Below are 24,114 nucleotides of genomic sequence, written 5' to 3'. Positions count from 1 at the left end.
CTGTTGTTTTCTTTATATTTATATATATTTTTGTGTTCTCTTGTTGTCTGTTGATTCAGACACCTGGTGATCACTGATCTTCTTCCTCACTCCCCAAATTTTTCTTTTTTATAATTCTAATTTTTATTTAGAAATATTTAAAGGAAAATTGCAAGTTAGTGTTGCCATTTATATGGTGAACTGGTGCTCACTGATCTTCTTCCCCCAAACTCCAAAAATGTAAAGTTTTTTATTTTTTAATTATAATTCCAATTTTAAGGGAAATATTTAAAGGAAAATTGCAAATAGTGTTGCCGTTTATATTAACAAAAAAAAATTCTTGTTCTTCTCAGAATTTTCGATAAAAATAGACTTTAAGGCTAGGATTTGAGAGGCATAAATTGGCAAACAGGACCACATGAAGATGTCAAAATACCACTAAACCTGCCACCCTGACTTTGACTGCAAATAGCTACTGTAGCAATACATTCAGAATTACTAAACTTAGCAAAATATGCATTAAAAATAGAAACACCATTAAACATCGTAAACTCCCACAAAACATGCTTTTTTGGCCAGTTTCCGTTACAAAACACTCACCAGCCATGAATTTTCGTCACAAATATATTGAAATAATTTTAAACTATAAAATAAACTACAACGTTAGCAATCAGTGCACTGATCACACACATGCATGATTTGTTTGTGCATCAACAACAGACTCACACATACCTAATGTACGACGTCTCTGTGTCATTGCATATTGTCTTAGTTTTGATTACAATTCATCCATCAAAACTTCTTTCTCTCTGCCATCTCTGAGCTAATTGGCTGGGTTTTCTCTGCATTAGCACCGTTTTGGATTGACAGTTTAAAAGCATTTGCTTATTGGATCCTTGGACTGAAAACTTTCCCAGGGGTTTAGCAGCTTAAAATGATCTGATTGCAAAATAGCAAGGCTAAAAGAAAATATCTCTTGTCCAAATACTCTACCTGCTTCTTTGCACTTTATAAAGTGTCCACTATAATATATTGATTCAAAAACAGACTTCAGAAAGAGCTTTCAAGGCTCTTAAACTGTATATAATTTATGAAGATAAATTGAATAATGTAAAACAAAGCTATTTCCTACCGGCAGCACACTGCAGTTTAATGGGCTATTCATCAATACCTGACTGTCACTGCCAGTAAGCTTAAACTAGACGGTGGTGGTAGTGGTTGGTCTTGCAAGCAGGTCAATGATCCGAAGCAAAATAAACACAATAATTGTTCACAGAATAAAACCACGGAATGAAAGTTTTATGCTGCCTTTTTTTTTGATTGCACATGCTGGAAGTCCATAAAACAGCATGGCTGTCGTCCAGTCTGAAGTAGTCTCGTGTAGCCAGAGCGGGTTGGTGTTCTTTCAGCCTTGCTGAGATGTATGTGAGGAAGGAAGAGATCTGTGCAGCTGCTGTTGGATTGTCTGGCTGAAATGAGAAGTAAAGCTGTATGTCTTCCATGTAACAAAGATTGTTAGACAAACCATGTGCCAACTGCCATGCAGTGTTTTGTTTAAGGAGAAAAGTAGGGGCCTGATCAACAAACCTTTAGGTACCTAGGTGAAATGGTCAGCTAGCCTCCAAGATACTGACATATCTATTTGTGAGTAAGGTTTTCATTTGGCATAAACAACATGAAAACATGGATCCATCCCATTTGGCATTAATGGTTCAGACTGCTGGTGGTGGTGTAGCGGTTTAAAGGATATTTTCTTTGTACACTTTGGGTCTCCTAGTACCAGTTGAGCATTGTATAAATGCCACAACCTACCTAAATGTTGCTGACCTATCTGTCCCTTTATGACCACTGTGTACCCCTTTTGTGATGGCAACTTCCAGCAGGATAACACACAACGTCACAAAGCTCAAATCATCTTAAACTGGTTTCTTGAAGATGACAATGATTTCACTATAATCAGCAGAGCACTTTTGGGATGTGGTGGATCTGGAGATTTGCATCATGGATGTACAGCCAACAAATATGCAGCAACTGCGTCATGTCAGTTTGGACCAATACCTTGCAGACTTTGTGTCACAAAGAATCAAGGGAGTTTTGAAGGCAAAATATGGTCCAATCCATTACTAGCATGGTATACCTAATAAAGTGGCCAGTGAGGGTAACTTATGAGTTGGTTTTGTACCTTGGCAGTGCTTTAACCCCATCAGTGACATTTTTTCATTTTCTGTTTCATGGTTAAAAAAACAGAATAGGGTTAATTGTGTTAGTGAGAATGTTTAAATGCATTGTAGCAGTGACAATAATGAAGAGCCCATAATAAAGTCTCACTCTAAATTAAGGATAATGATCGAAGTGACCTTATTGATGTTGTTACAGGTGTGATCACCCAATGGTGATACGATTGTCTAGAAAGATTTCTTACTGAATTGTAATTATAGTCGTGTGCCTTTTTGTTCAGGGATGGTTATTGATGTCCCACTTCCACTTCCATGCTATAGTTGATTGAAAGACACTTTACTCACTTATTGTTGAGACCAAGGTAAACCACCCTACAATTATGAAAATCCATTCATTCCTTTTTTTAATTACCAAAGAACCTGAATTATCAAGCCGTTTTGATTTTCTGAGCAGTATGACATCATACTAATCAGGCCCCACCCATGTCCACGAATGGACTGTCCCGTATTAGCATATTTCAACCCTCAGCCAGTTGTATGCTGTTCGCCATTTGTCTCGTATGCAGTGCCGGTGTTTTGTAGTTGTATGTAAAAGCAAAAATAAGTGTCTTCATTTTCTTCTGACATCAGACCCACTAAAAATGCAGTGGATTATTATTGTTTTTTAAGGTAACATGCCACAGAACAAACAAAAAAAACATAAGAGAGGGATGGGGTGTGCAGTAGCTCATTATCATTTAAAGAGGCATGCACCAAAATGGGTTGTCGTGAACAGAGCTGTTTTTGACAGGGTAAACGGTGACAATTAACTTGCGTATTTTCTGGTCCACAGTCATGCTGTTGTTTTGGAAACCGATTTTGCAATGTGTGTTTCTACCTGCTGCTTTCCATCCCTTTACTGCTCTCTGAACTGCACTAGAATTACCTGGCTGTCTCTCCTCAACCCTGATTTTGTACTTTGCCCTCCATTGTCCTAAACATATTTGATCCATTCACTTTGTCTTGTGGCACAAAACTGATTGAGGATGACTGGTTGTTTCCTGGCTGCTCCGATCCAGCATTAGCCAATCGGCAACAGGAAGTGGAGGAGGAGTTGGCCCAGGCCCGTGGACTCTGCCCACAGAAAAGCAGGAAGCCCAAATATTTCACCCCACGCAGCCTGCAGGTATGAACTAAAATCTCTAGGTGAACTGCAAACAGCTGAGTGACAAATTAAAGGAAATATTTCTTAGTAAGGTGTAAAATGTATTAGTAAGGCCACCATGTGCCATCATATCAGCTTAAATGCACCTTGGTATTGATTCTAAAAGTCAGATCCCTCCTACTAAAAGGGGTGGAACACCACATTTTCAAAAGATATTTCCTCAATTGGTGTTTGATAGTGGCGGTGTCTAACATGCAAGTTCAGAAGCTCTTTTTAATTAGGTTAAAATCTGGTTACTGTGAAGACTATAGGGGGGCATTATTGTCTTGAAAGAGACCACTTCTATCATGATGGAATGCCACTTTATAATTCATCATAGAACAACTATTAATTTGCAGTTTCCCCTCCCACTAAGGAAGTGTTTTCTGATTTCTGACTGATTTCTAGACCTGGAAAAGACTCAAAGCTTTTCAGAAAAATGCCCCCCCCCAAAAGCACATCACAGTCTGAGTCACCTTGGATTTTACTTTAATTTATCACCTGTCTGTATTTAGTCCCTTTACCTTTTTTACCGTGTTGCAAACTTGAATTAACTTTAGCCAGAAAGACAAATTTAAATAATTGACTTGCCCTCATTTAATTTCAGACATTTTTTCCTTCAAACACACAAAAAAAAGATGTTTTGAAGAGTATTAATGCTGAAAAAAATAATTTTATTTCCAGTAATATTAACATGTATTGATTAGGTTCAGAGAAGTTAACCTAACAGCACAATAAATTTGGTCATTTTATGTAAAAAATCATTTACTGAAACCCTTTGCCCTCAGTCGCCAGTCTCAAATCTCACTCACTCATGGGCTGTGTAAGGGCTATCAGTGTAGTCAAAGGCTATTACTTTTCACATGTTTCGTAAATGATCTTGAAGTTTGATGATGTGGAAAAAATGCAAGCCATGCAGGTTTAGAAGGACATGAGGGTGAGTAATTTCTTTTTTTCCTGATTTGTAGATTTTTTTTTTTTTTTAACAGTCATGTAGAAGTAATTGTAGTAGTAATGTAGAAGAATCATGCATGTTCTTTATGTTTCTTTCTACAGGAGGACTTGGAGTTTGATAATAGGCAAGACCCGATAGGTCCCACTGATTGTGACGTTCTTGTGAATGGAGAGAATATGGGTGGATGGTGGCCACAGCACAGTGCTGCAGATACAGGTGTGAAACCCACTATTTATGCTCTAAATGCTTGCTTTGTGCAGTTTATTTTGTTATTATTTTGTTATTTTGGTTACACTTCATCAGAAGTGTGTGAGTGTGATATTCATCTTTTTTATCTCTGTGCACCAACCAAGAATGCTTATCCAAGTGGATTATATCAAGAAATACAGATGAATTCAAAAGTTTGCATACAACTTGCAGAATCTGCAAAATGTTAATTATTTTACCAAAATATAAGGGATCATACAAAATGCATGTTATTTTTAATTTAGTACTGACCTAAATAAGATATTTAATTTATTTAATAATACATTTGCATGTAGTCCATAAGAGAAAATAATAGTTGAATTTTTAAAAATGACCCAGTTCAAAAGTTGATTCTTAATACTGTGTTGTTACCTAATTGATCCACATCAGTGTTTTGGAGGTTTTGTGATAGTTGTTCATGAATCCCTTGTTTGTCCTAAAGAGTTAAACTGCTTGCTGTTCTTTAGAAAAATCATTTCCAACAATGACTGTATGATTTTTAAATCCTTCTTTGCAAATATTACAGATGGTTCAAATGCTCACTGATGCTTCAGAAATAAAAAAACATGCATTAAGAGCCAGGGGTGTAAATTTTTGATCAAAATGAAAAGTAGTAATTTTTTCTTATTTTGTCTAAATATCATAGTTCTTTCATTTAGTACTGCCCTTCTAAAGCTACAGAAGATACTTACATGTTTCCCAGAAGACAAAATAATTTAAATTTAACCTGATCTTCAAATTTAAAAAGTTTTAAATTTGCCCCCCGCCTCTTAATACATTGTGTTTCCTTCTGAAGCATCAGTGAGCATTTGAACCTTCTGTAATAGTTGCATACGAGTCCCTCAGTTGTCCTCAATGTAAAAAGATGGATCTCAAAATCATACAGTCATTGTTGGAAAGTGTTCAAATACACAAAAATGCTTTATGAGATTCTAGCCAACTTGTAAAGCATCTTACTGTTTTGTATCAACACAAAGGATACATAATTGTTTTAATAAAATAATTGTATTAAATTATATACAGGAATAGCTAACAACAAATACTTCTGAAATACAAAATCAGGGGTAAAGTGGATAATATAATAAAGAACATAGGATGAAATATGCAAGTGACTCTAATATGGTGAGGAACCTTATTTTTTTTTTTTTTTTTACCAGATAAATAACTGATTATTTATCAACTTCGTATCTCAATTCGACTGACTACGTTGTGCAGTACACTCATGGTACTTGTTATAGTTTGACTTGAAGGTGTAGTTCACCCAAAAATGAAAATTTATTCATGAGTTTCTTTCTTCTGTCGAGCACAAAAGAAGATATTTTGAAGAATATTGGTAACCAAACAGTTGACGGTAACCATTGACTTCTATAGTATGGGGGAAAAAAAACTATGAAAGGCAATGGCCGTTGTCAACTGTTTGCTTACCAACATTGCTCATTATCATACAGGTTTAGAACAAGTGGAGAGTGAGTAAATGATGACAGATTTTTCATTTTTGGATTAACTATCCCTTTAAATTCACAGCTATAAGCATTGTTAAATATTTCATGATACACAAAGAAAGAGAAATAGGTGAGAGTTCATGTTCAAACTAATAAATTGCTCAAAATGATATATACCATTTTTTCTTACTTGTTTAGATGGCTTAAGGTCTGTTGTTGAGGAACTCGAACTAGAGAGAAACCAACTGCAGGAACAGATTTTGGTCCTTGAGAAACAGTGCCAAGATCTAGAGGACCGTCTGCAACTTCAGGCTCGCATTGAATTACTACAGGTACACAGAATCTGTTTGTACTGTACGTATAAAGGCACTATCAATGTCCGCCTCTGCAGTTACACTGCTTGCCAACTGACCCTTTCCTAAGCCTGCTCCCTCAGTTACTGCAGTTGTCAGTTACTGAATTATTTGATTGGATTGCCTCAGGAATCATTAAATAAAGTGGAAATGAATCTGGCCTAGTCACTAAATTTAACTTCCTATAATCTGTACAGAAGCAATTCGTCTCATCTGATTTTTTGTTTCCCATCAAAAAACATCTACAATCCAACAAATGAGTCAACATAAGGTTTTTGAGACATTATATAGATATTTTTAGACTTATATAGACAAGCTAATAGATTGACAGCATGAGTTACCTATATATCATTTGTCACAAACATTTTTAAGGTGTTGGGGCTTATCGAAAGGTCACTTTCAGCTGCTCCTAAAAAATAAATGCTGAATGATGCAAGTTAATTTCTTTAATTTTCAGGGAAAAATTTTTTTTTGACAGTTTGAATCTTGTTAAAATGTTGCTGTGAGTGTTGGATAGTCAGTTAATTGCTTGTATATTGAGTGAACTATATGCAACACTCCTCTAACGCAGGAGACGTTTGGTATAGATGAAGATGGTCGAGCATTGTCCATGTCTCAGGTTTGTTCATGATTGTGTAAGCTTCCGTTTTAACATCGTCCTCATCACGCTATAAATAGGTGTGCAGTTCACACACAGGGTGTTGTCTTCAATGGTTTTTAACAGTTTGAATTTAGCTAGGGCTGCATAAGTCAATTCAAACTGAACACATAAACTAAACACACACATATATATATATATATATATATATATATATATATATATATATATAATTTGTATGTGTTTTAATGGCGATTACAGTATTCAAGGGCAATAATCAGTAATTCTGATTTTTGTCATCTTCATGCAGCCCTAGGTTAAGCACACATTTATTTAAATCAACATGACACGCAGTTGGGCGTGTGGTGTGTGTGGTGTGGTGGATTTTCGCTATTTTGCTTGAACTGTTGTTACGATCTGTCATATTCCTATCTATCAGAATGAATCTGAGCGCCTGCAGGCGCAGGTCGCCAACCTCCGCAGTCAGCAGATTAGAGACACAGAAAAGAATCAGCTGCTCATTGCCAGCCTGAACAAACAACTCAAAGGGTAATTATTTAAAATGAGGTCCTGGGGCCTAATTGCAAAGACATTCCAACTCAGATTCTTGTTTGTTTTGTAGCCATGGTAAACTCATTTATACACTAATGCTATGTTTAAATGCCAGAAAAATTATTTTTTAATATATCTGTCGACTTAGACTGAGCAGCACACAAGAGTGTCTGGAGTCCTCACTCATGGAAAAAGAGCACACGCTTGCCAGAACCTCAGAGAAACTGGAATTTATTGACAATCTGAGAGAGGCTTTGGAGACAAAAGAAAAACAAAACCAAGAAACAACTGAAAAACTGCTTCAGACTGAACACAACGTGAGTAAATGTGAGCTGTATTGTAATAGATTTAACAGGAAGACACATATAAGTGGTTGGGCATGTATTGACCTTTATTTCAGCTGTCTGTCACATATATTTCAAGTTGACAATAAATGTACAGTTTCATGCAAAAGTTTTATGCGCCCCTGATAATTATCATAATTTTAATTTATAATCTCATGGACTTTCAGAGCAGCAACTTCAATTTGATGTAATTTATAATTTAAACTTATGGAAACAACATTTCAGTTCTGAAATAACATTTATTGATTGAACAAATATAGTGCAATGTGAATCATAAAAAGAGGCGGGTGCAAAAATTTGGGCACCCAAACAGTATCATTACATCAATATTTAGTAGAGCCACCTTTTGCTAAAATAACAGCCTGTAGACACTTCTTATAGCCACTAATAAGTCCCTGAATTTTGGCTGCAGATATTTTGGACCATTCTTTCTTGCAAAATTCATCCAGTTCAATCATGTTTGATGCCTGCCAAGCATGGACAGTCTCTTCAAATCAATCCATAGATTTTCAATGATGTTCAAGTCTAGTGGACTGGGATGGGGATGGCCATTCTAAAATGTTGTATCTGTGTCTGTGCATGAATTCCTAGATTTGGTAGATTTGCCCTACTGAAACAACCAACCCCAGAGTAATCAAACTCTTAACTCTTGAACATTGTTCTCAAGAATCTTCCACCTGCTACTGGGTGGAATCAAAGGCGGTGCACTCCTATTACTTATGAATGGAAGAAAGTGCAACATACAATATGGCGAATAAGACCGGCCCTCTAAATGAAAAAGCCAATCATTGATTAGTAAAGTCTTTGCATCACTACAGCTCGTGCTCATGACTTTTTGCATTCATTATCCATTTTAGTTTTCTAAACATATTAGTCCAGACCCAAGCAACAAGACCATGTGACACACAGTATAGCTGATTTATTAAATCACATTTGAGTAATTGAGTGTACCTTGCTGTGCAGCTGGCTGAAGTAACAAAGACATGCAGCACCTTTGAGAAGGAAAACTCTGAGATGAAAGCAACTGTTGCAGATCTGACACTCAAACTCAGTGTGCTGAAAGACAAGGTATACATCATACAAAGATGATTGTTTACTGGGTTCCATATTGCAATTTTTTTTCTTCTGATGTGTGCAAGTTAGACAATTTCAGTTTGACAAAATATTTAATTTATTCAGTTAATTAACATATATCATTACATTATTTTTTTGTTTGTTTGTTTCAGGTCCAAAAACAAGAGGCAACTATAGAATCATTACAGAATGATCTGGCTCAAACAAATGATGATCTCGACAGACTGAACGCAGCTCATCTGGAAGAAAGAGCACAGCTGGTTCATGATTTACAGAGCTGTGAGCGTGAAATTGATAGACTTCAAGATGTCATCATTGATAAGGACAAAGACATATTGGCACTAACATCCAGCACGGCAGAATATTCAGAGCAAATTCATGAACTAAAACAGGAAATTAAGTTCAAAGAGGATGTGCTGACTAAAATTGAACAGGATGCTAAAATCTTCAGAGACCCACAGCTTTCTGACCAGCAGTTCTTTAATGTGTTAATACCTCAGCTGACTGAACAATTGAAGAAAACTGAAGCTGATCTAAAAGTATCAAAAAAAGAAGGAGAGTCAAAGAGTAGTGAAATTAAAGACTTAACAAAGCAAACAGAGGAGGACAAGAAAACAATTCAGGATCTCCACATGGAAATACAGAAGCTAAATGTGAATGTTAAAAAACAGCAATTGGATAGAGAACAAATGCATCAAAAAGACTCTTTCCAGGAGGAACGTAATAAGTTACTTGCTGAAGTCAGCAAATATGAAAGTGAGCTATTGATGTTTTCTAGAAAGCTTGAGGAACAGGTTGAATGTCAAGAGCAGCTCAAGCAAGACGTCCAAGACAAATCAAAGATAATATCCTCATTGGAGGAGAAGCTGAAGATGGTTCAAGAAGAGACAGTAGCAGAGAGAGATAGATTTAACAAAGAACTCAAGATTCGGGATGAAGCCAAAGAAAACCTTGAGAAAGATTTGTCTGGTAAAATTGAGAGTATTAAATCAGTGAACAATAACAACCAGAAACTTCAGGAATCGCTTGAGCAGACTTTGGAAGAGGTTGCAAGACAAAAGCAGCAACTGGATAATGTTAAGGAGCAAATGCAAGCTGTGCAAGATCAGAATTACAACTTGCTGTTACAAGTCGAAAGTCTCACTAATGACAATTGTCAATTGAAGAGGGAAATTGAAGCTAGTGTCCAGTCCCTCTCTGATGTTTCAGAAGAAAAGAAAAGATTGGCAAGCAAAATATCAGAAGTTGAACAGCAGCTTTCAGAAAGTGTTAAAACAATAGAACACTTGCAAAGAGATAAGGGAGAGCTAAGAGTCAGAGGAAATGAATTGAATGAAGAACTTGACCAAAACAAACAGTCAATGGCTAAGATTGTTTTAGAAAAAGATGACCTTGTTGGACTCCATGAGACACTGAGTAGACAAAATCAACAATTACAAGAAATGTTTGAAGAGAAACAAAAAGAAGTGCTTACACTGACCCAAGTTGTGTCTGAAATTAATAACAAGGTTGCAGTAACACTCGAAGAAAATGAAAAACATGCTTCTAAAATTGCTAGCCTTGATGAAGCGAATAAGTACCTCCAGAAACAAACAAATGAACAGATGACATCACTCACAGAAATAACCAAGGAGAGGGAGAATCTGCAAAACAAAATATTGATTTTTGAAACACAAGATATGGAACACCGTAAAATCATAGAAGGCTTGCTTAAGCAAAAGGAAGATCTGCTTTTGCAAATAGAGGAACGCAAAGTTATTGAACAGAAATTGCAGTCTGGAGCTGAGACCTTACAGGAAAAGTCTTTAGAATGTGAAGCCATCTCAAAATGTCTCAGGGAGACCAAGGAGGAAGTAGATCATCTTAGGAGAGAACTTGAGTCCTCCACTTCTCAAGTCCTTCAATACAAACATATTGTTTTTGAAAAAGAAAAGACCATAACAGGCCAAAGTACCCAAATGGAAACTTATCAGCACCATCTCAAGCAATTACAAGATAGTCTTTCCATTCTTCAAGAACAAGCTAGTAATCATAAATCAGGTCTGACAGAGAAAGACACACTGCTGCAGAAAGAATCAAATTCATGCCGTTTGCTACAAAAGGAACTTAGTCATGAAAAAGAACTTGTTTTTACCCTTCAGCAAGAGATAAACTCTTTGAAAATGGAGTTTTCCAGACTGAACCAGACTTTGGAAGTAAAAGAAAGCGCTTTAAGAGAGAAAAACCTTGAATGCCACAATCACTCAGAGGAATTGTGCAAAAGAAATGAATCTGTGCTTTCACTAACTAGTCAGCTTGGTATTATGAATGAAAATATTGTAAAGCTTGAATCTGATAATGCAGATTTAAAAGGCACTTTAGAGGAGCATTTGACAGAAAATGTAAGACTAAAAGAGGAGTTGAAACAGAAACAAATAGAGGTGGTGGAGTATCAAGATAATGTCCAAGCAATGAATGACCAAAACATTATAATTAAATCTGAACTGAAGAATTCAATGACAGAAATATTTAGACAAAAAGAGATGATTAAGTCCCTACAAAATGAATTGGAAAGTAAAAGAGTTGAACTGGCATCTTTGGCAGGACAATTAGAATCCAAACACTCTCAGCTTGAAGCATTACAGTTCGCTCTACAGGGGAAAGAGGAAGCTTTCAGGACACAGGAGATGTATGTAAATAATATGCAAGTTAAGCTGTTGGAAAATGAGAGCCAAATCACCCAGAAAATATCAGCAATCTCTGAGCTGCATAAAAAAGTTCAGAGTTTACAGACGGCTTTGCAAGAAAAAGATAGGTTGCTGCTAAATAAAGATAAAGAGTTTTCTATGGTTAAGAAGACATTAATGGCACAATCAGAATCATCTGAATCCAGGCTGAAATTAGAAATGGATGAAATTTCAAAATTTCAAGGAGAGTTAAAGAGCTTACATGAAAACAATAACCATCTCATCAGCATAATTAATGAAAAGGATTCTTTATTGATGCAGGAGAAGGAGAAGTGTTTGCGCTTACAAGGTAGTGCGTCAAAACTGGAAAACACAGTTTCACAACTGACCTGTCAAATAGAGCGATTAACCTCAGAAATCACGCAACTCAGGGAAACACAATCTGAAAAGGAACAAGTCACGTTTGCTGCTCAGTCACACATGCAGAAACTGGATGAACTATACAAGAAACTTCAAGCGGAATACGATTTGACCAAACAAGAGTTGCGTAAAGTTATCAATGAAAAATCTTTAAAGGAAGAAGAGATTTGTAAATTGGTCGTGGAAAAGGAAGAGATCAGCAGAAATTCTAATTATCAGATTCAGAGAATTCAGGACCAGCTACAACACCACAAGTGGCAATCCAGCAAAGTGGAAGAAGTTAAGACAATGGCGACAGAGAAACAACATATTCTGGTAAGTGCAAAATGGGAAACAATTATTGAATTGAAATGAGGAATTAAGAATAAGGCAATAATTTAAACTCTTCTAGAATTTTCACATGTTAATATTAATAATTATAAATGTGATGTAATAACATGTTGATGTCGGAATACATCGAAGTTTAGACTTTGCTTTGATGGATGATTCTAGTATTTTAAGGTGTCTAGCATACAATGAAAAAAGTTAAAGTAGAAAGAACTAGATGTAAAATACAGAGATATGCTAGAAAGGCTAATGGGCCAATGTTCAGGTTTGAGATAGGACATTCTAATGACTGTTAAGTAGAGTGGTTTAGATACAGGGATTTGAGTAACAATATCTAACCTGATGAAAATGGTGGCTTTGCAGGGTCAAGATGTGTCCCCAGAACACTGGGCCCAGTTGCGTAGCCAACTACAGCACTGCCAGCGAGAGATCCAGCAAAAGGATGTTAGCCTCCAACAACTTAACATCAAGGTATGCGTCCAAATTTTCCATGTGGAAATCAAAATAAAGGCTTAGATTTACTGCTGATAATTGTTTTCCTTTATATCTCTGCATGTATTGGCCTTGTATATGTACTAGCTGCAACAGGCAATTGAGGAAAAGGAAGGGGTGTCTTCCCAGTTAAGCACTGTTTCCAAGATGCTCAGAGACACACAGCAGACTGTTAGTGAGCTTCAGAATCGCTGCTATTGGCTGGAGAGACAATTTCAAAACCAGTATTCACCCACGCAGGTGAGTTTGTTTTTTTGTAAAGGTGGATCTAAGATACTGAACATAATTGCAACAGAGAAAAATAATCTATATATTTTTTTAAATAACTCACAAACTGCATCGTTTCAGTCCTTTTGATAAATTTTAAAGCAAACATTTTAAAAATGAACTTCCAAAATGCAGCTTCAAAGGGCTGTAAACAATCCCAGCCAAGGAATAAGGGTCTTATCTAGTGAAACAATGTTAGTTTCTTAAAAAATTAATCTATACACTTTTTTTAACCACAAATGCTCATCTTGTCTAGCTCTGCGATGCATATGCGTACTCCGTGCACTCCAGTTCAAGATAGTTGGGTGATTCTCACGAAATCCAGATTTAGAAGGTGTCCAGCATCAGAATTTTTAAAATAACTTTGAAACCAATTTTCTTTTTGCACATATAAGATTAAGGTATGAACTTACTATAGCCATTATTTTCAGAAGATTTTGAACAATATTTCCTATATATTTATTTACATTTTTCGATGAAGTCCATAAAAAATTATCATTACCGCAACATGACATTACATTAAATATATGGTTAAAAATTTGTTTTGTTTTTTTGGCTAATGTTAAAGTAGACTCTTATTACTAATGCTCAAAGCTATGTAAAACTCTGAAGAGATTACTTTTTCATAATTATTCTTTTTTGTAGTTTTCTTATTTTCTCTCATTACCGAAACATACATGATGATTTACAACTTCTTTTTTTTATTTGTTTTACTAAAAAATAACATTCAATTTTTTTATGTAGCACACCTTAAATAAGTAGTGTTGTATAATATGTATATACATTTTAAAACAAAATATGATTATCTAATTATTACTTAATTTGTAAAAAAGATACATGTTGCGGTAATGAGAGAGCCATTTCGGGAATGAGGATCAATGTTTCGGAAATGAGATTTAGTTCAATACATTCACTGTTGACAAAGGGGTTTGATGCCTAACCCTATTTTATATATTTAAAACGCATACATTTAAAAAAAATATTTATTTCATAAACAGTACAGCAGGGGCGCCGCTAAGGGGGGGGAAGTTAGGACAATTCTAAGGGCCCACGTCCTTTAGGGGCCCCCAGAGATCTGTTTTGGTGTGGTAGGGGGGGCCCAACCTCATAGTTTGTCATAGGGCCCAAAATTGCGAGCAGCGCCCCTGCAGTACAGTACCATGCCTTGTGTTAAAGGGATGGTTCGGAGTAGAATTGACTTCATTGCTATGCACTCCGAAGCCCATGTAAATACCCCATCCGAAGTTTTTTTTACCTTAGTCAAACATTTATGGAGATATTAGAGTTTTTCGAATTGCTTGTTACAGTAGTGAATGGTACATGTGATGTATCTTGTAAATTGCACCACTAAACGTGCAAGTAATCTTACCAAACTTGTACAGTAGTGTAAATAGGTTATGTACTCACAAAACGCAGCATCAGAACATTTGTAAGTCCACCATGAGTGTTTTAAAAACAGCATGTTGTCCTGAGAAAAACAATTAAATGTAACAGCATCATGTGCTCTTATTACTTATTTTATTTTAGCTATAAAACATTGGTCCTGACATTCTATCAACCACACAACCTTTTTCTGAGAATAATTTCATGTAAAAACTTGAACAGCAGCAATTAAAACAAACAACTAGAACCACTGCTTTTTGTACCAATCATGTTTTCTAGGGCTGCACGATATATCGAATAATTATCGTTATCTCGCTAACAGTATACGCGATATTGGTATCGCAGAGAGTTGCGATAAATGACATTTAATTGGTTTAATTTCTTTACAAAACTTTTCACAGACTGCTGTGCACTGACCCAGTGACAGGTTCGCTGTTCTCTCCAACATTACAACCATTTAAACTTAATATTTATAATATTACCTTTAGTGAAGATGTGAGATATTAGCAAACTGCATTGCAATTAGGGGTGTGATATGACGATTTTTTTATTGTGGACAGTTATAAGGTCTCCAAAATCGGCTTTTGAAGAAATATACTAGTGTATATTTCGTCTTACAGCGCGCACATTCTGTTTATTCTGGTGCCTCAGTCTCAATATAGGCTACTGTACAACACGGCATACATTCACATCAGATGATAACTCAGCGCAGCGGTGTAATTTCCACTGGGGACACGCTTTTCAAAATCCCGTTTGTGTCCTCCCACATTCAAATGGTTTTGTTAAAGTAATCTCTTGTATTGTAGAATGGACACACAGCGCTGCTGAGAGTTTCGCGCGGTTGTTAAAACAAAACCAAAAGTAAAATGCGCACAGGCATTCAAATACAATTTTAATACCCCGTGTTTAGAGAGCGACTCCACAATGCACGCGAATTAGGCTACATAACATATCTGGGCTCTGATTAATATGTGGGCTATATTAAGTTTTGAAGTTGTCTATAACTCTGTATCATGCTTGAAAAATTCGGCCTCTATTTGCACTTTGAATATTGAAAGAGTAGCCTACTTTGATTATGGTTGCATTTATTGTCTACACGACTAAGAAAGAACTGTGTCCTTTATTTTTTTGTTATTTATACTGTATATTCTTTAAAAATGCAGTGGTTGTCTCTGATTTAAATGGCTGTACTTTTAATAGCGAAAATAAACTTCTTGTTTATGTACTCATATTTTCATTCATTCTTGTCCCTTGCTTATGCAGTAAAATAAATATATTAAAAAAGGCTTTCAGAATCAGCCCATTTTCTTGTAAAACATCGGCAATCAGAATCGGCTATGAAGAATCAAGATCGGTGCATTACTAAAAAGAAATTGGGTGCTCCTCTTTTTTTATGCTCCTAACATTTTTAAGTTTAATAGTAAACTTTTTGTTTAAAAGTATTTTTTTATTATTTAATTTGTTTATTAATATTTATTTTTATTTAAAAAAAAAACAAATAGGCAAGGCAAGGAAATATTTTGTTTAAAAGATGCTCTTGAGTGTATGTTACTTATAAATAAAAAGTAATGTTTGAAAGCAATTCATTTTGTGTTTGCAGGTCTATGGTAACAGCAAACCAGAAATCAGAACATCTGCTGAGGTTTTAAGTCATTCATAGTGTTTTAAAGTCTAAGTGTTTGCAACTTACTTGACAGTTTTTTTTTTAGCCTGAATTAAATTTAATTCAGATGACAGACAAATATCTATTACCTGTTTATTTTAGTATGATCATTACATATATACTTTTTTTTTAAAACAGATTAATAATAATAATAATTTAAAAACAGCATTTCTCTAGGTAAAGTTGTATCGCAAGGAATATCGTTAACGCAATATTCAACTACAATATCGCATGTTTTTCCAATATCGTGCAGCCCTAATGTTTTCCCCCAACTGTAACTCATGAGCGTTTTTTTGTGTTTTGCCCATATGTCAAGTAAAATGCAGAAATGCCTAGCAGAGGAGGTGATAGGAAGTGGCTCTGGGATTATGTCCCGTATGTCCTGACGATAGTACCAGACCCTTTCTCCTGGAAATCTGATGCTAGACACATAGAAGCGGTTTTCCCCTGCACAAGTCATGGTGTCGACTTCATTACTGCCCTTTAGCAATATGTATTAAGAAACATTTTTCAATATTAAGTTATATTGAAATGAGCAAGAGTTATAGAGCATATTCCTCCTTCATAAGTCTCAATAGTGTTAGTCTCATTCTCATTACCGAAACATTGAGTCTCTCCACCGCAACAGGCCCTCAATTGTTGCGGTGGATGATAATGGTGTTGCGGAGGATGAGTGACCTTAAACATTCTTGCTAACTGTGGAAACACCATGAGGGTTAGCTAAACTTTCCCGCACTTTTTATATTTAGACCATAATGGGGTATATAATAATAAAAAAATGAAAACGGCAAAATTTTTTAAACTTCACAAACTCATGTTTCGGTAATGAGAACAAAAAAGTCGTATAGGTACTATGACAAACAATATTTTAACTTTTACCTGGAGAGAAAAAATAAGAACTGCTTACCTGGTAGCCATCTTGAGTGTCACAGTCAATTATGTCCCTTCCAACAAAATTTCTAGAAAATGTAAGTTCCTTGAGGACTTAAATAATGATTTAAAATTGTTGCGGAGGATGGGAAAATTGGTCTTGGACACATTTATATTCCTTATTATTGTCACAACATTTACCAATGATCACCAAATACCACATGTGTCTTTACTGTAAATGTTTATAGAATAACATGCACTAAAGCTTTTTCTTTTTTATATTTTTTAATTATTAATATTTCCATCTCAAAGAACCCAAATCCAGTCATGGACATGTTGCGGTAATGAGGAATTTCCCCATTAAATGTGGAAAAAACAACAAAATTGGTATTTATGTTGATATTTGAAAAAATGTGCAAAATAGTACATGGAGAGATGTTTATAACTGTATCCTTCTTATTTTGATAGCATTTACTTTTATCATCAAAATGCTTCATGACACCTTATGAGTCTAATTTCGTGAGAACAACCCAGTTAGGGTATGTCGAAAAACTTCTTTGCACTTTCACTTTAAACACTGGGTCGGGACTTCTGCAGTGATGTAGGACGATTTTAGACAAGACGAGCATTTATGGTTAAAAAGTGTATAAATTGTACATTCTTCTTTTTTTTTTTTTTTTTTTTGAAAATAACCGATCGTTTCTCTATATAAGACCCTTCTTCCTCGGCTGGGATCGTTTAGAGCTCTTTGAAGCTGCATTTAAACTGCATTTCGGAAGTTCAAACTGTGGGCACCATAGAAGTCCACTATATGGAGAACATTCCTGAAATATTTTCCTCAAAAAACATAATTTCTTTATGACTGGAGAAAGAAAGACATAAACATCTTGGATGACAAGGGGGTGGGTAAATTATCTGTGAACACTAACTTTTTGTCATTTTAACTTTTGAACAGTCCAGCAATAAATCTATTTTGATGAGAGTTGGACAATATATGTGGAAGTTTTAATGCTAAATCTCATTATTTTTATCATATATTGCCATACAGTCCCAGCCAGATGAAGAATAATAAGAAAAGAATCTAACAGAAAGGACTGGTGCAATAGCAACTCTAGTGTTTGGCCCTGAAAAAGGGATGGATTCGATAGGGCTTTAAAATAAAATTAGAATTGAGTTTGTTATATGTTTAGGTCTGTTTGTTTCTCAACAGGGTTCAGGCTACACAGAAGTTCCACCAGGAGCCCCTCAGGAACCAGTCAGTGCCAATTGTAACCCAAGTGGATCAGATAGCGCAGATCTCAGGATGAGGTTTGTTTGAAACAGACATGATGTGTGTAGATGACTAATGTTGTAAGCTTTTTGTGTGATACTCTCTTAAATGTTTTGTCCAGGCTGGCTGAGGCAGAGTTTCAGCTGTCTCAGTTAAACTCGAGATTACAGGAGGAGAGATCACGGAGAGAGGTCGCAGAGGAAGCCATGCGGCTGACAGAACAGAGAGTTAAGAGGTACAAGAAAAAAACTTTATTTATTAAAACGATAGTTCACCAAAAGATTTACTCACCCTCAAGCCATTCTAGGTGGATTTGACTTTCTACTCTCAGATGAATACAATCAGAGTTACAATGGAAAAAAAGGCTCTTCCAAGCTTTATAATTTCAGTCAGTAGTGGTCAAGATTTTGAAGCAAAATAAAGTGCATCCATTTATGTCCATGACAATGGCAGTCTTGTTTAAGGCAATGTAATTATGAGGCTGCCCGAACTTCTCATGTAGTGTGGCTATTTTGTCTGAGTAAGGTGTAGAAGACTTTTGCATGTTCACTTCAGATCTGAATAACACCATATTAATTAAAGATGGTTCTTGACCCTTAAAAGGTTAAGACTCACCAATGTAACATTACTCATGAAATTAAAATCTTGCAACACCAATGCATACATTTATGTCATATCTCAATATCTGCTACCTGAAACAACTTTAGTAGTGTTTTGTGCACCATTTGATATTCACTGGTTTGTATGTGTGTGTGTTTCAGCATGGAGTCTAACCAGTCACGGCATTCTCAGAGAGACTTTAGTATTCAGCTGGAAAAAGATGAGGAACAGTATGAAGATCTTGTTCTTCGTCCAGGCCGACACCTGTCCATGCACAAGGTACTAATATTAAATGTGTAAATGAATGTATAAATGAAGCTTTCAGTCATTGCCCCCAGTTATTGTTGAAACCATTAAGATCCATTCAAAGTACTGTCAGCCTGTTTATTTTTAAAAGAAGTAAAAAAAAAAAAATTATATATATATATATATATTATATATATATATATACATATATATATACACACACACACACACACACAGGTGCTGGTCATATAATTAGAATATCTTCAAAAAGTTGATTTATTTCACTAATTCCAATCAAGAAGTGAAACTTGTATAATGTATACATTCATTCCACACAGACTGATATATTTCAAGTGTTTATTTCTTTTAATTTTGATAATTATAACTGACAACTAATGAAAACCCCAATTCAGTATCTCAGTAATTCAGAAATCTTGGCCAACTGAAAAGTATGAACATGAAAAGTATGAGCATGTGCAGCACTCAATACTTAGTTGGGGCTCCTTTTGCCTGAATTACTGCAGCAATGCGATGTGGCATTGAGTCGATCAGTCTGTGGCACTGCTCAGGTGGCACTGCTCAGGTGTTATGAGAGCCCAGGTTGCTCTAATAGTGGCCTTCAGCTCTTCTGCATTGTTGGGTCTGGCATATCGCATCTTCCTCTTCACAATACAACATCTTGAAGCACTGACTCCAGCTGCAGTCCACTCTTTGTGAATCTCCCCCACATTTTTGAATGGGTTTTGTTTCACAATTCTCTCCAGGGTGCGGTTATCCCTATTGCTTGTACACTTTTTTTTCTACCACATCTTTTCCTTCCCTTCGCCTCTCTATTAATGTGCTTGGACACAGAGCTCTGTGAACAGCCAGCCTCTTTTGCAATGACCTTTTGTGTCTTGCCCTCCTTGTGCAAGGTGTCAATGGTCGTCTTTTGGACAACTGTCAAACTGTCTTCCCCATGATTTTGTAGCCTACAGAACTAGACTGAGAGACCATTTAAAGGCCTTTGCAGTTGTGTTGAGTTAATTAGCTGATTAGAGTGTGGCACCAGGTGTCTTCAATACTGAACCTTTTCACAATATTCTAATTTTCAGAGATACTGAATTGGGGTTTTCATTAGTTGTCAGTTATAATCATCAAAATGAAAAAAAAAACATTTGAAATATATCAGTCTGTGTGGAATGAATGTATACGTTATACAAGTTTCACTTCTTGAATAGAATTAGTGAAATAAATCTTTTTGACTTTTTGAAATGCAGACCTTGAGCCAAAAACTTATCATCAAACACCAATGACTTGTACATATGGGTACAGTCATTTTAGACACTTCCAAAACTGGTGCAACAGAGATAGAAATACAATTTTTAAATACATGAATTATGCTTCCATCTTTGTTTCTAAAGTGTTCTAAAGAAGGGGGTGACCCAATACTTTTGTCCATAGTGTATGTACAAGTCATTGGTGTTTGTCAATGAGATTTTGGCTCAAGGTCTGCATTTAAAGTCACACCAGAGTTCAGCTGGGATTAGGACATGGCTTATGCAGACCAGTCAAGTTCTTCCACACTGACTGAATCAGTTATTTCTCTATGAACCTTGCCTTATGCACAAATCACTGTCATGTTAGAATAGAAAGGGTCTTGTCCAAACTGTTGCTATAAAATTAGAAGTACACAATTCCCTAGAATATCATTACATGCTTAAACATTAAGATCTGTACTCATGGAAATGACTAAAGTGGTCAAACCTTTTAATTAGATGGAGGTGTCCTAATACTTGTGGCATTGAACAATGCAATAATAGGTGAATAATTAATTGCAAATTAATCACTTATCAAATTTGGCTGATAAATTACCCACAAAAGAAAATAAATTCATTATTGTGTAAAATGAGAAAAGCATCAAATTGGCCTTACAAAAAGTATATTTAGAAAGTATTGTTTTATTTGATTCAGCACAGAATTTATTACGCATAAACTACAATGGCCAAATGGTTTTTAAATATATATTTACAGGGCATTTACTCAGAGGTAGCATGAATGCATTTACACTGCAAATACAGGTACATAGATAATGGTTTTTAAATGGGTGTTAAAGGAAAGGAAAGGAGGTGACGTGAGGCCAAGTATGGTGACCCATACTAGGAATTTGTGCTCTGCATTTAACCCATCCAAATGCACACACAGTAGTGAACACACACACACCCGGAGCAGTGGGCAGTGGTGCCTTGCTCAAGGGACTCACCTCAGTCGTGGTGTTGAGGGTGGAGAGAGCGCTGGAAATTCACTCCCCCCACCTACAATCCCTGCCGGACCTGAGACTCGAACCTGTAACCTTTGGGTTACGGGTCCGACTCTCTAACCATTAGGCCACGGCTGCCCCCAGCTATCCATTAAATGGATAGTTCTCCATAAAATTAAAATTATGTGGTCGATGAAAGAAAGAAAGAAAGTAAATGGCTCTCTTTATGAATGGGTCATTGAATCCTTGGTTCACTTATTTTATTAAAATGCGAATTGATCCAGAAAAGAAACATTGTGGTGTGTTGCTTGGAGACACATAACAGTAGTAGCTTTATCTGTAATATTTTCATTGACAATTAGAGCAAAACAGACATTATTGTGTTTAATATAGGATAATATGCACTTCATATTTGTGACCCTGGATCACAAAACCAGTCTTAAGTAGCATGGGTATATTTGTAGCAATAACTAAAAATACATTGTATGGGTCAAAATAATCTATTTTTCTTTTATGCCAAAAGTCATTAGGATATTAAGAACACATTCCATAAAGATATTTGATAAATTTCCTACCATAAATATATCAAAACTTAATTTATGATTACTAATATGCATTGCTAAGAACTTCATTTGGACAAATTTAAAGGTGATTTTCTCAGTATTATTATATATAATTTTTTTTTGCACCGTCAAATTCTTTTTTTTTTTTTTTTTTTTTTATATTGTCCTCTCCTAAAAAATTGACTCTTATGACTTGTTTTTGTGGTCCAGCCCTCTTCTGTATGCTTACAAATAAACTCATGTGCTGAAGTAATGCTCAGTATCAGGTTTGATTGATCCATTTTGTTGGTATTTTTTTTAGATGAAAAGTGGGGTACACTTGCTTAAAGGAAGGAGCATATTCTGCTGTTCCAAACTACTGCCATCCAGGGGGAAGTCACGCTACATATTCATGGGCTACCTTCTTATGCTTCATGTGCTGGTTTTCGTGTGCCTCAGTTGGTCCCTGTAGAAAACAGTTGTCATCAACATCACATATGCAACAAATAGAAGATCTGCAAAAAAACTGGTGTGGGCAGTGTAAGAGAGAAGCCCACCGTCCAGGCGCTTCCACTTACTGCGATGAATCAAATAACCAGTGTAGGAGCTTCCTTTTAGTTGCGCACTCAAATGGTGTAAAGGAGAATGATGAACTGTGATTTTCTGAGACATCAACCTTGATCTGAAACTTATTGTGTCATACTGGTTTTCATATACAGTTGTGCTCATTAATTTACATACCCCTTGCAGAATATGTTGAATGTTAATAATTAAAATAAGATTATGAAAACTGTTATTTAATAGTAAATAATACAAATAATAACTGAATTTATATGAATGACCCCATTCAAAAGTTTACATACCCTTTTAATACTGTGTGTCATTTCCTGGACGATCCATGACTGTTTTCATCTTTTGTGATAGTTGTTCATGAGTCCCTTGTTTGTCCTGAGCAGTTCATCTGCCTGCTGTTCTTCAGAAAAATTATCCAGCTCCTGCACATTATTTGGCTTTTCCAGCATCTTGTGCATATTTAAACACTTACCAAAAGTGACTGTGTGTTTTTGAGATCATTCTTTTCACAATGAGAACGACTGAAGAACTCACATAACTATTCCAAAAGGTGAAAACATTTACTGATGCTTAGGAAGGCAACACAATGCATTAAGAGCTAGGGGGTGTACACTTTTGAATTGGATGAAGATGTGTAATTTTTTCTTATTTTGTTTACATCCGTTATGTGAAATAGCTTATTCAGGACAGTACTAAATAAAAAATAATAATTTTCTTCATCACATCACTCATCATTTTGCGTATTCTGCAATGGATAAGTTAACTTGTGAGCATAACTGTAGAGTTCAACACCAGCATTTATAATACCTCATGTGTATTGGCAGGTACACAGATGGCCATTAGAGTTTAGATTATCTGATGTCTGGCTATGCACTGAAATCCTAAATTTAGGTAAGCAATTATGTTTTTCACATTCTGTCATCAAATAAACCGAAGATGAATGTCCTGTTTGTCTGCACTGGAAATGAGATCATGAGATCAACGTGAGATCATAAGGAAACGTGTACAGAGAGAATATTAATGTTAATGTGCAAACTTCTAGTTGTTATAAGTAAGCTAAACTAAAATTGTGAGAAGCTTTACTATGAATGCGATTACAATGTAGAAACACTGGAATGAAAATTAAGGTTTTGGAATTAAAACTAAGTTATGCTTTCTTTTAAGGGTTGATTGTTTCTGTGGGATTTACTTATAGTATGAAACACTCTGATATGTTTGCTTGCAGAGCCATAAAGTTATATTATTGTGTAAAGTAGTTACACTACCTGTTGTGCAACACTGTATATCTGTATATAAAGTATGGTATGAGAAAAAGAGTGAATCTTTGTTGAAATAAACTACTGAGACCTTGTATCTGCACACTTTTTTAAAAAACAAAATAAGCACTAATGTTTTAACTATTAAGTTGTAATAAAAATTTGAGATACACTAAAATGCCTTCCCTCCAGCAACACGGCCTAGTTTCTGAAGGGAAGGCATCATGTTCTGCTTCAGAATGTACAGTACATAATGGAATCCACATTTCCCTCAATGAACTGCAGCTCCCCAGTACCAACAGCACTCATGCAGCCCCAGACCATGATGCTACCACCACCATGCTTGACTGAATTTTCTTGGTACACCTCACCAGGGCATCGCCACACATGCTGGACA

At 35.7% G+C, this 24,114-nt stretch overlaps 1 protein-coding gene across 1 annotated transcript in view; it reads left to right on the top strand.

The window, feature by feature from the left end:
• Window positions 1-23,812, top strand: part of LOC141345668 (uncharacterized) — a 37,854-nt gene extending 14,042 nt beyond the window's left edge. Inside the window, exons 9-21 of the mRNA XM_073850555.1 lie at window positions 3,171-3,321; window positions 4,396-4,510; window positions 6,181-6,314; window positions 7,373-7,482; window positions 7,634-7,802; window positions 8,793-8,897; window positions 9,056-12,304; window positions 12,680-12,787; window positions 12,896-13,048; window positions 18,202-18,299; window positions 18,383-18,496; window positions 19,023-19,140; window positions 22,211-23,812. Of these exons, the coding sequence (XP_073706656.1) occupies window positions 3,171-3,321; window positions 4,396-4,510; window positions 6,181-6,314; window positions 7,373-7,482; window positions 7,634-7,802; window positions 8,793-8,897; window positions 9,056-12,304; window positions 12,680-12,787; window positions 12,896-13,048; window positions 18,202-18,299; window positions 18,383-18,496; window positions 19,023-19,140; window positions 22,211-22,360 (4,774 nt within the window). The 3' untranslated portion in view covers window positions 22,361-23,812. The remainder of the gene's footprint in view (window positions 1-3,170; window positions 3,322-4,395; window positions 4,511-6,180; window positions 6,315-7,372; window positions 7,483-7,633; window positions 7,803-8,792; window positions 8,898-9,055; window positions 12,305-12,679; window positions 12,788-12,895; window positions 13,049-18,201; window positions 18,300-18,382; window positions 18,497-19,022; window positions 19,141-22,210) is intronic.
• Window positions 23,813-24,114: the final 302 nt, after the last annotated feature.

Source organism: Garra rufa, chromosome 11 (genome assembly GCF_049309525.1).
Source record: "Garra rufa chromosome 11, GarRuf1.0, whole genome shotgun sequence".
NCBI classification, from domain to species: Eukaryota; Metazoa; Chordata; class Actinopteri; order Cypriniformes; family Cyprinidae; genus Garra; species Garra rufa.
This window is presented reverse-complemented; position numbering and strand designations above follow the sequence as displayed.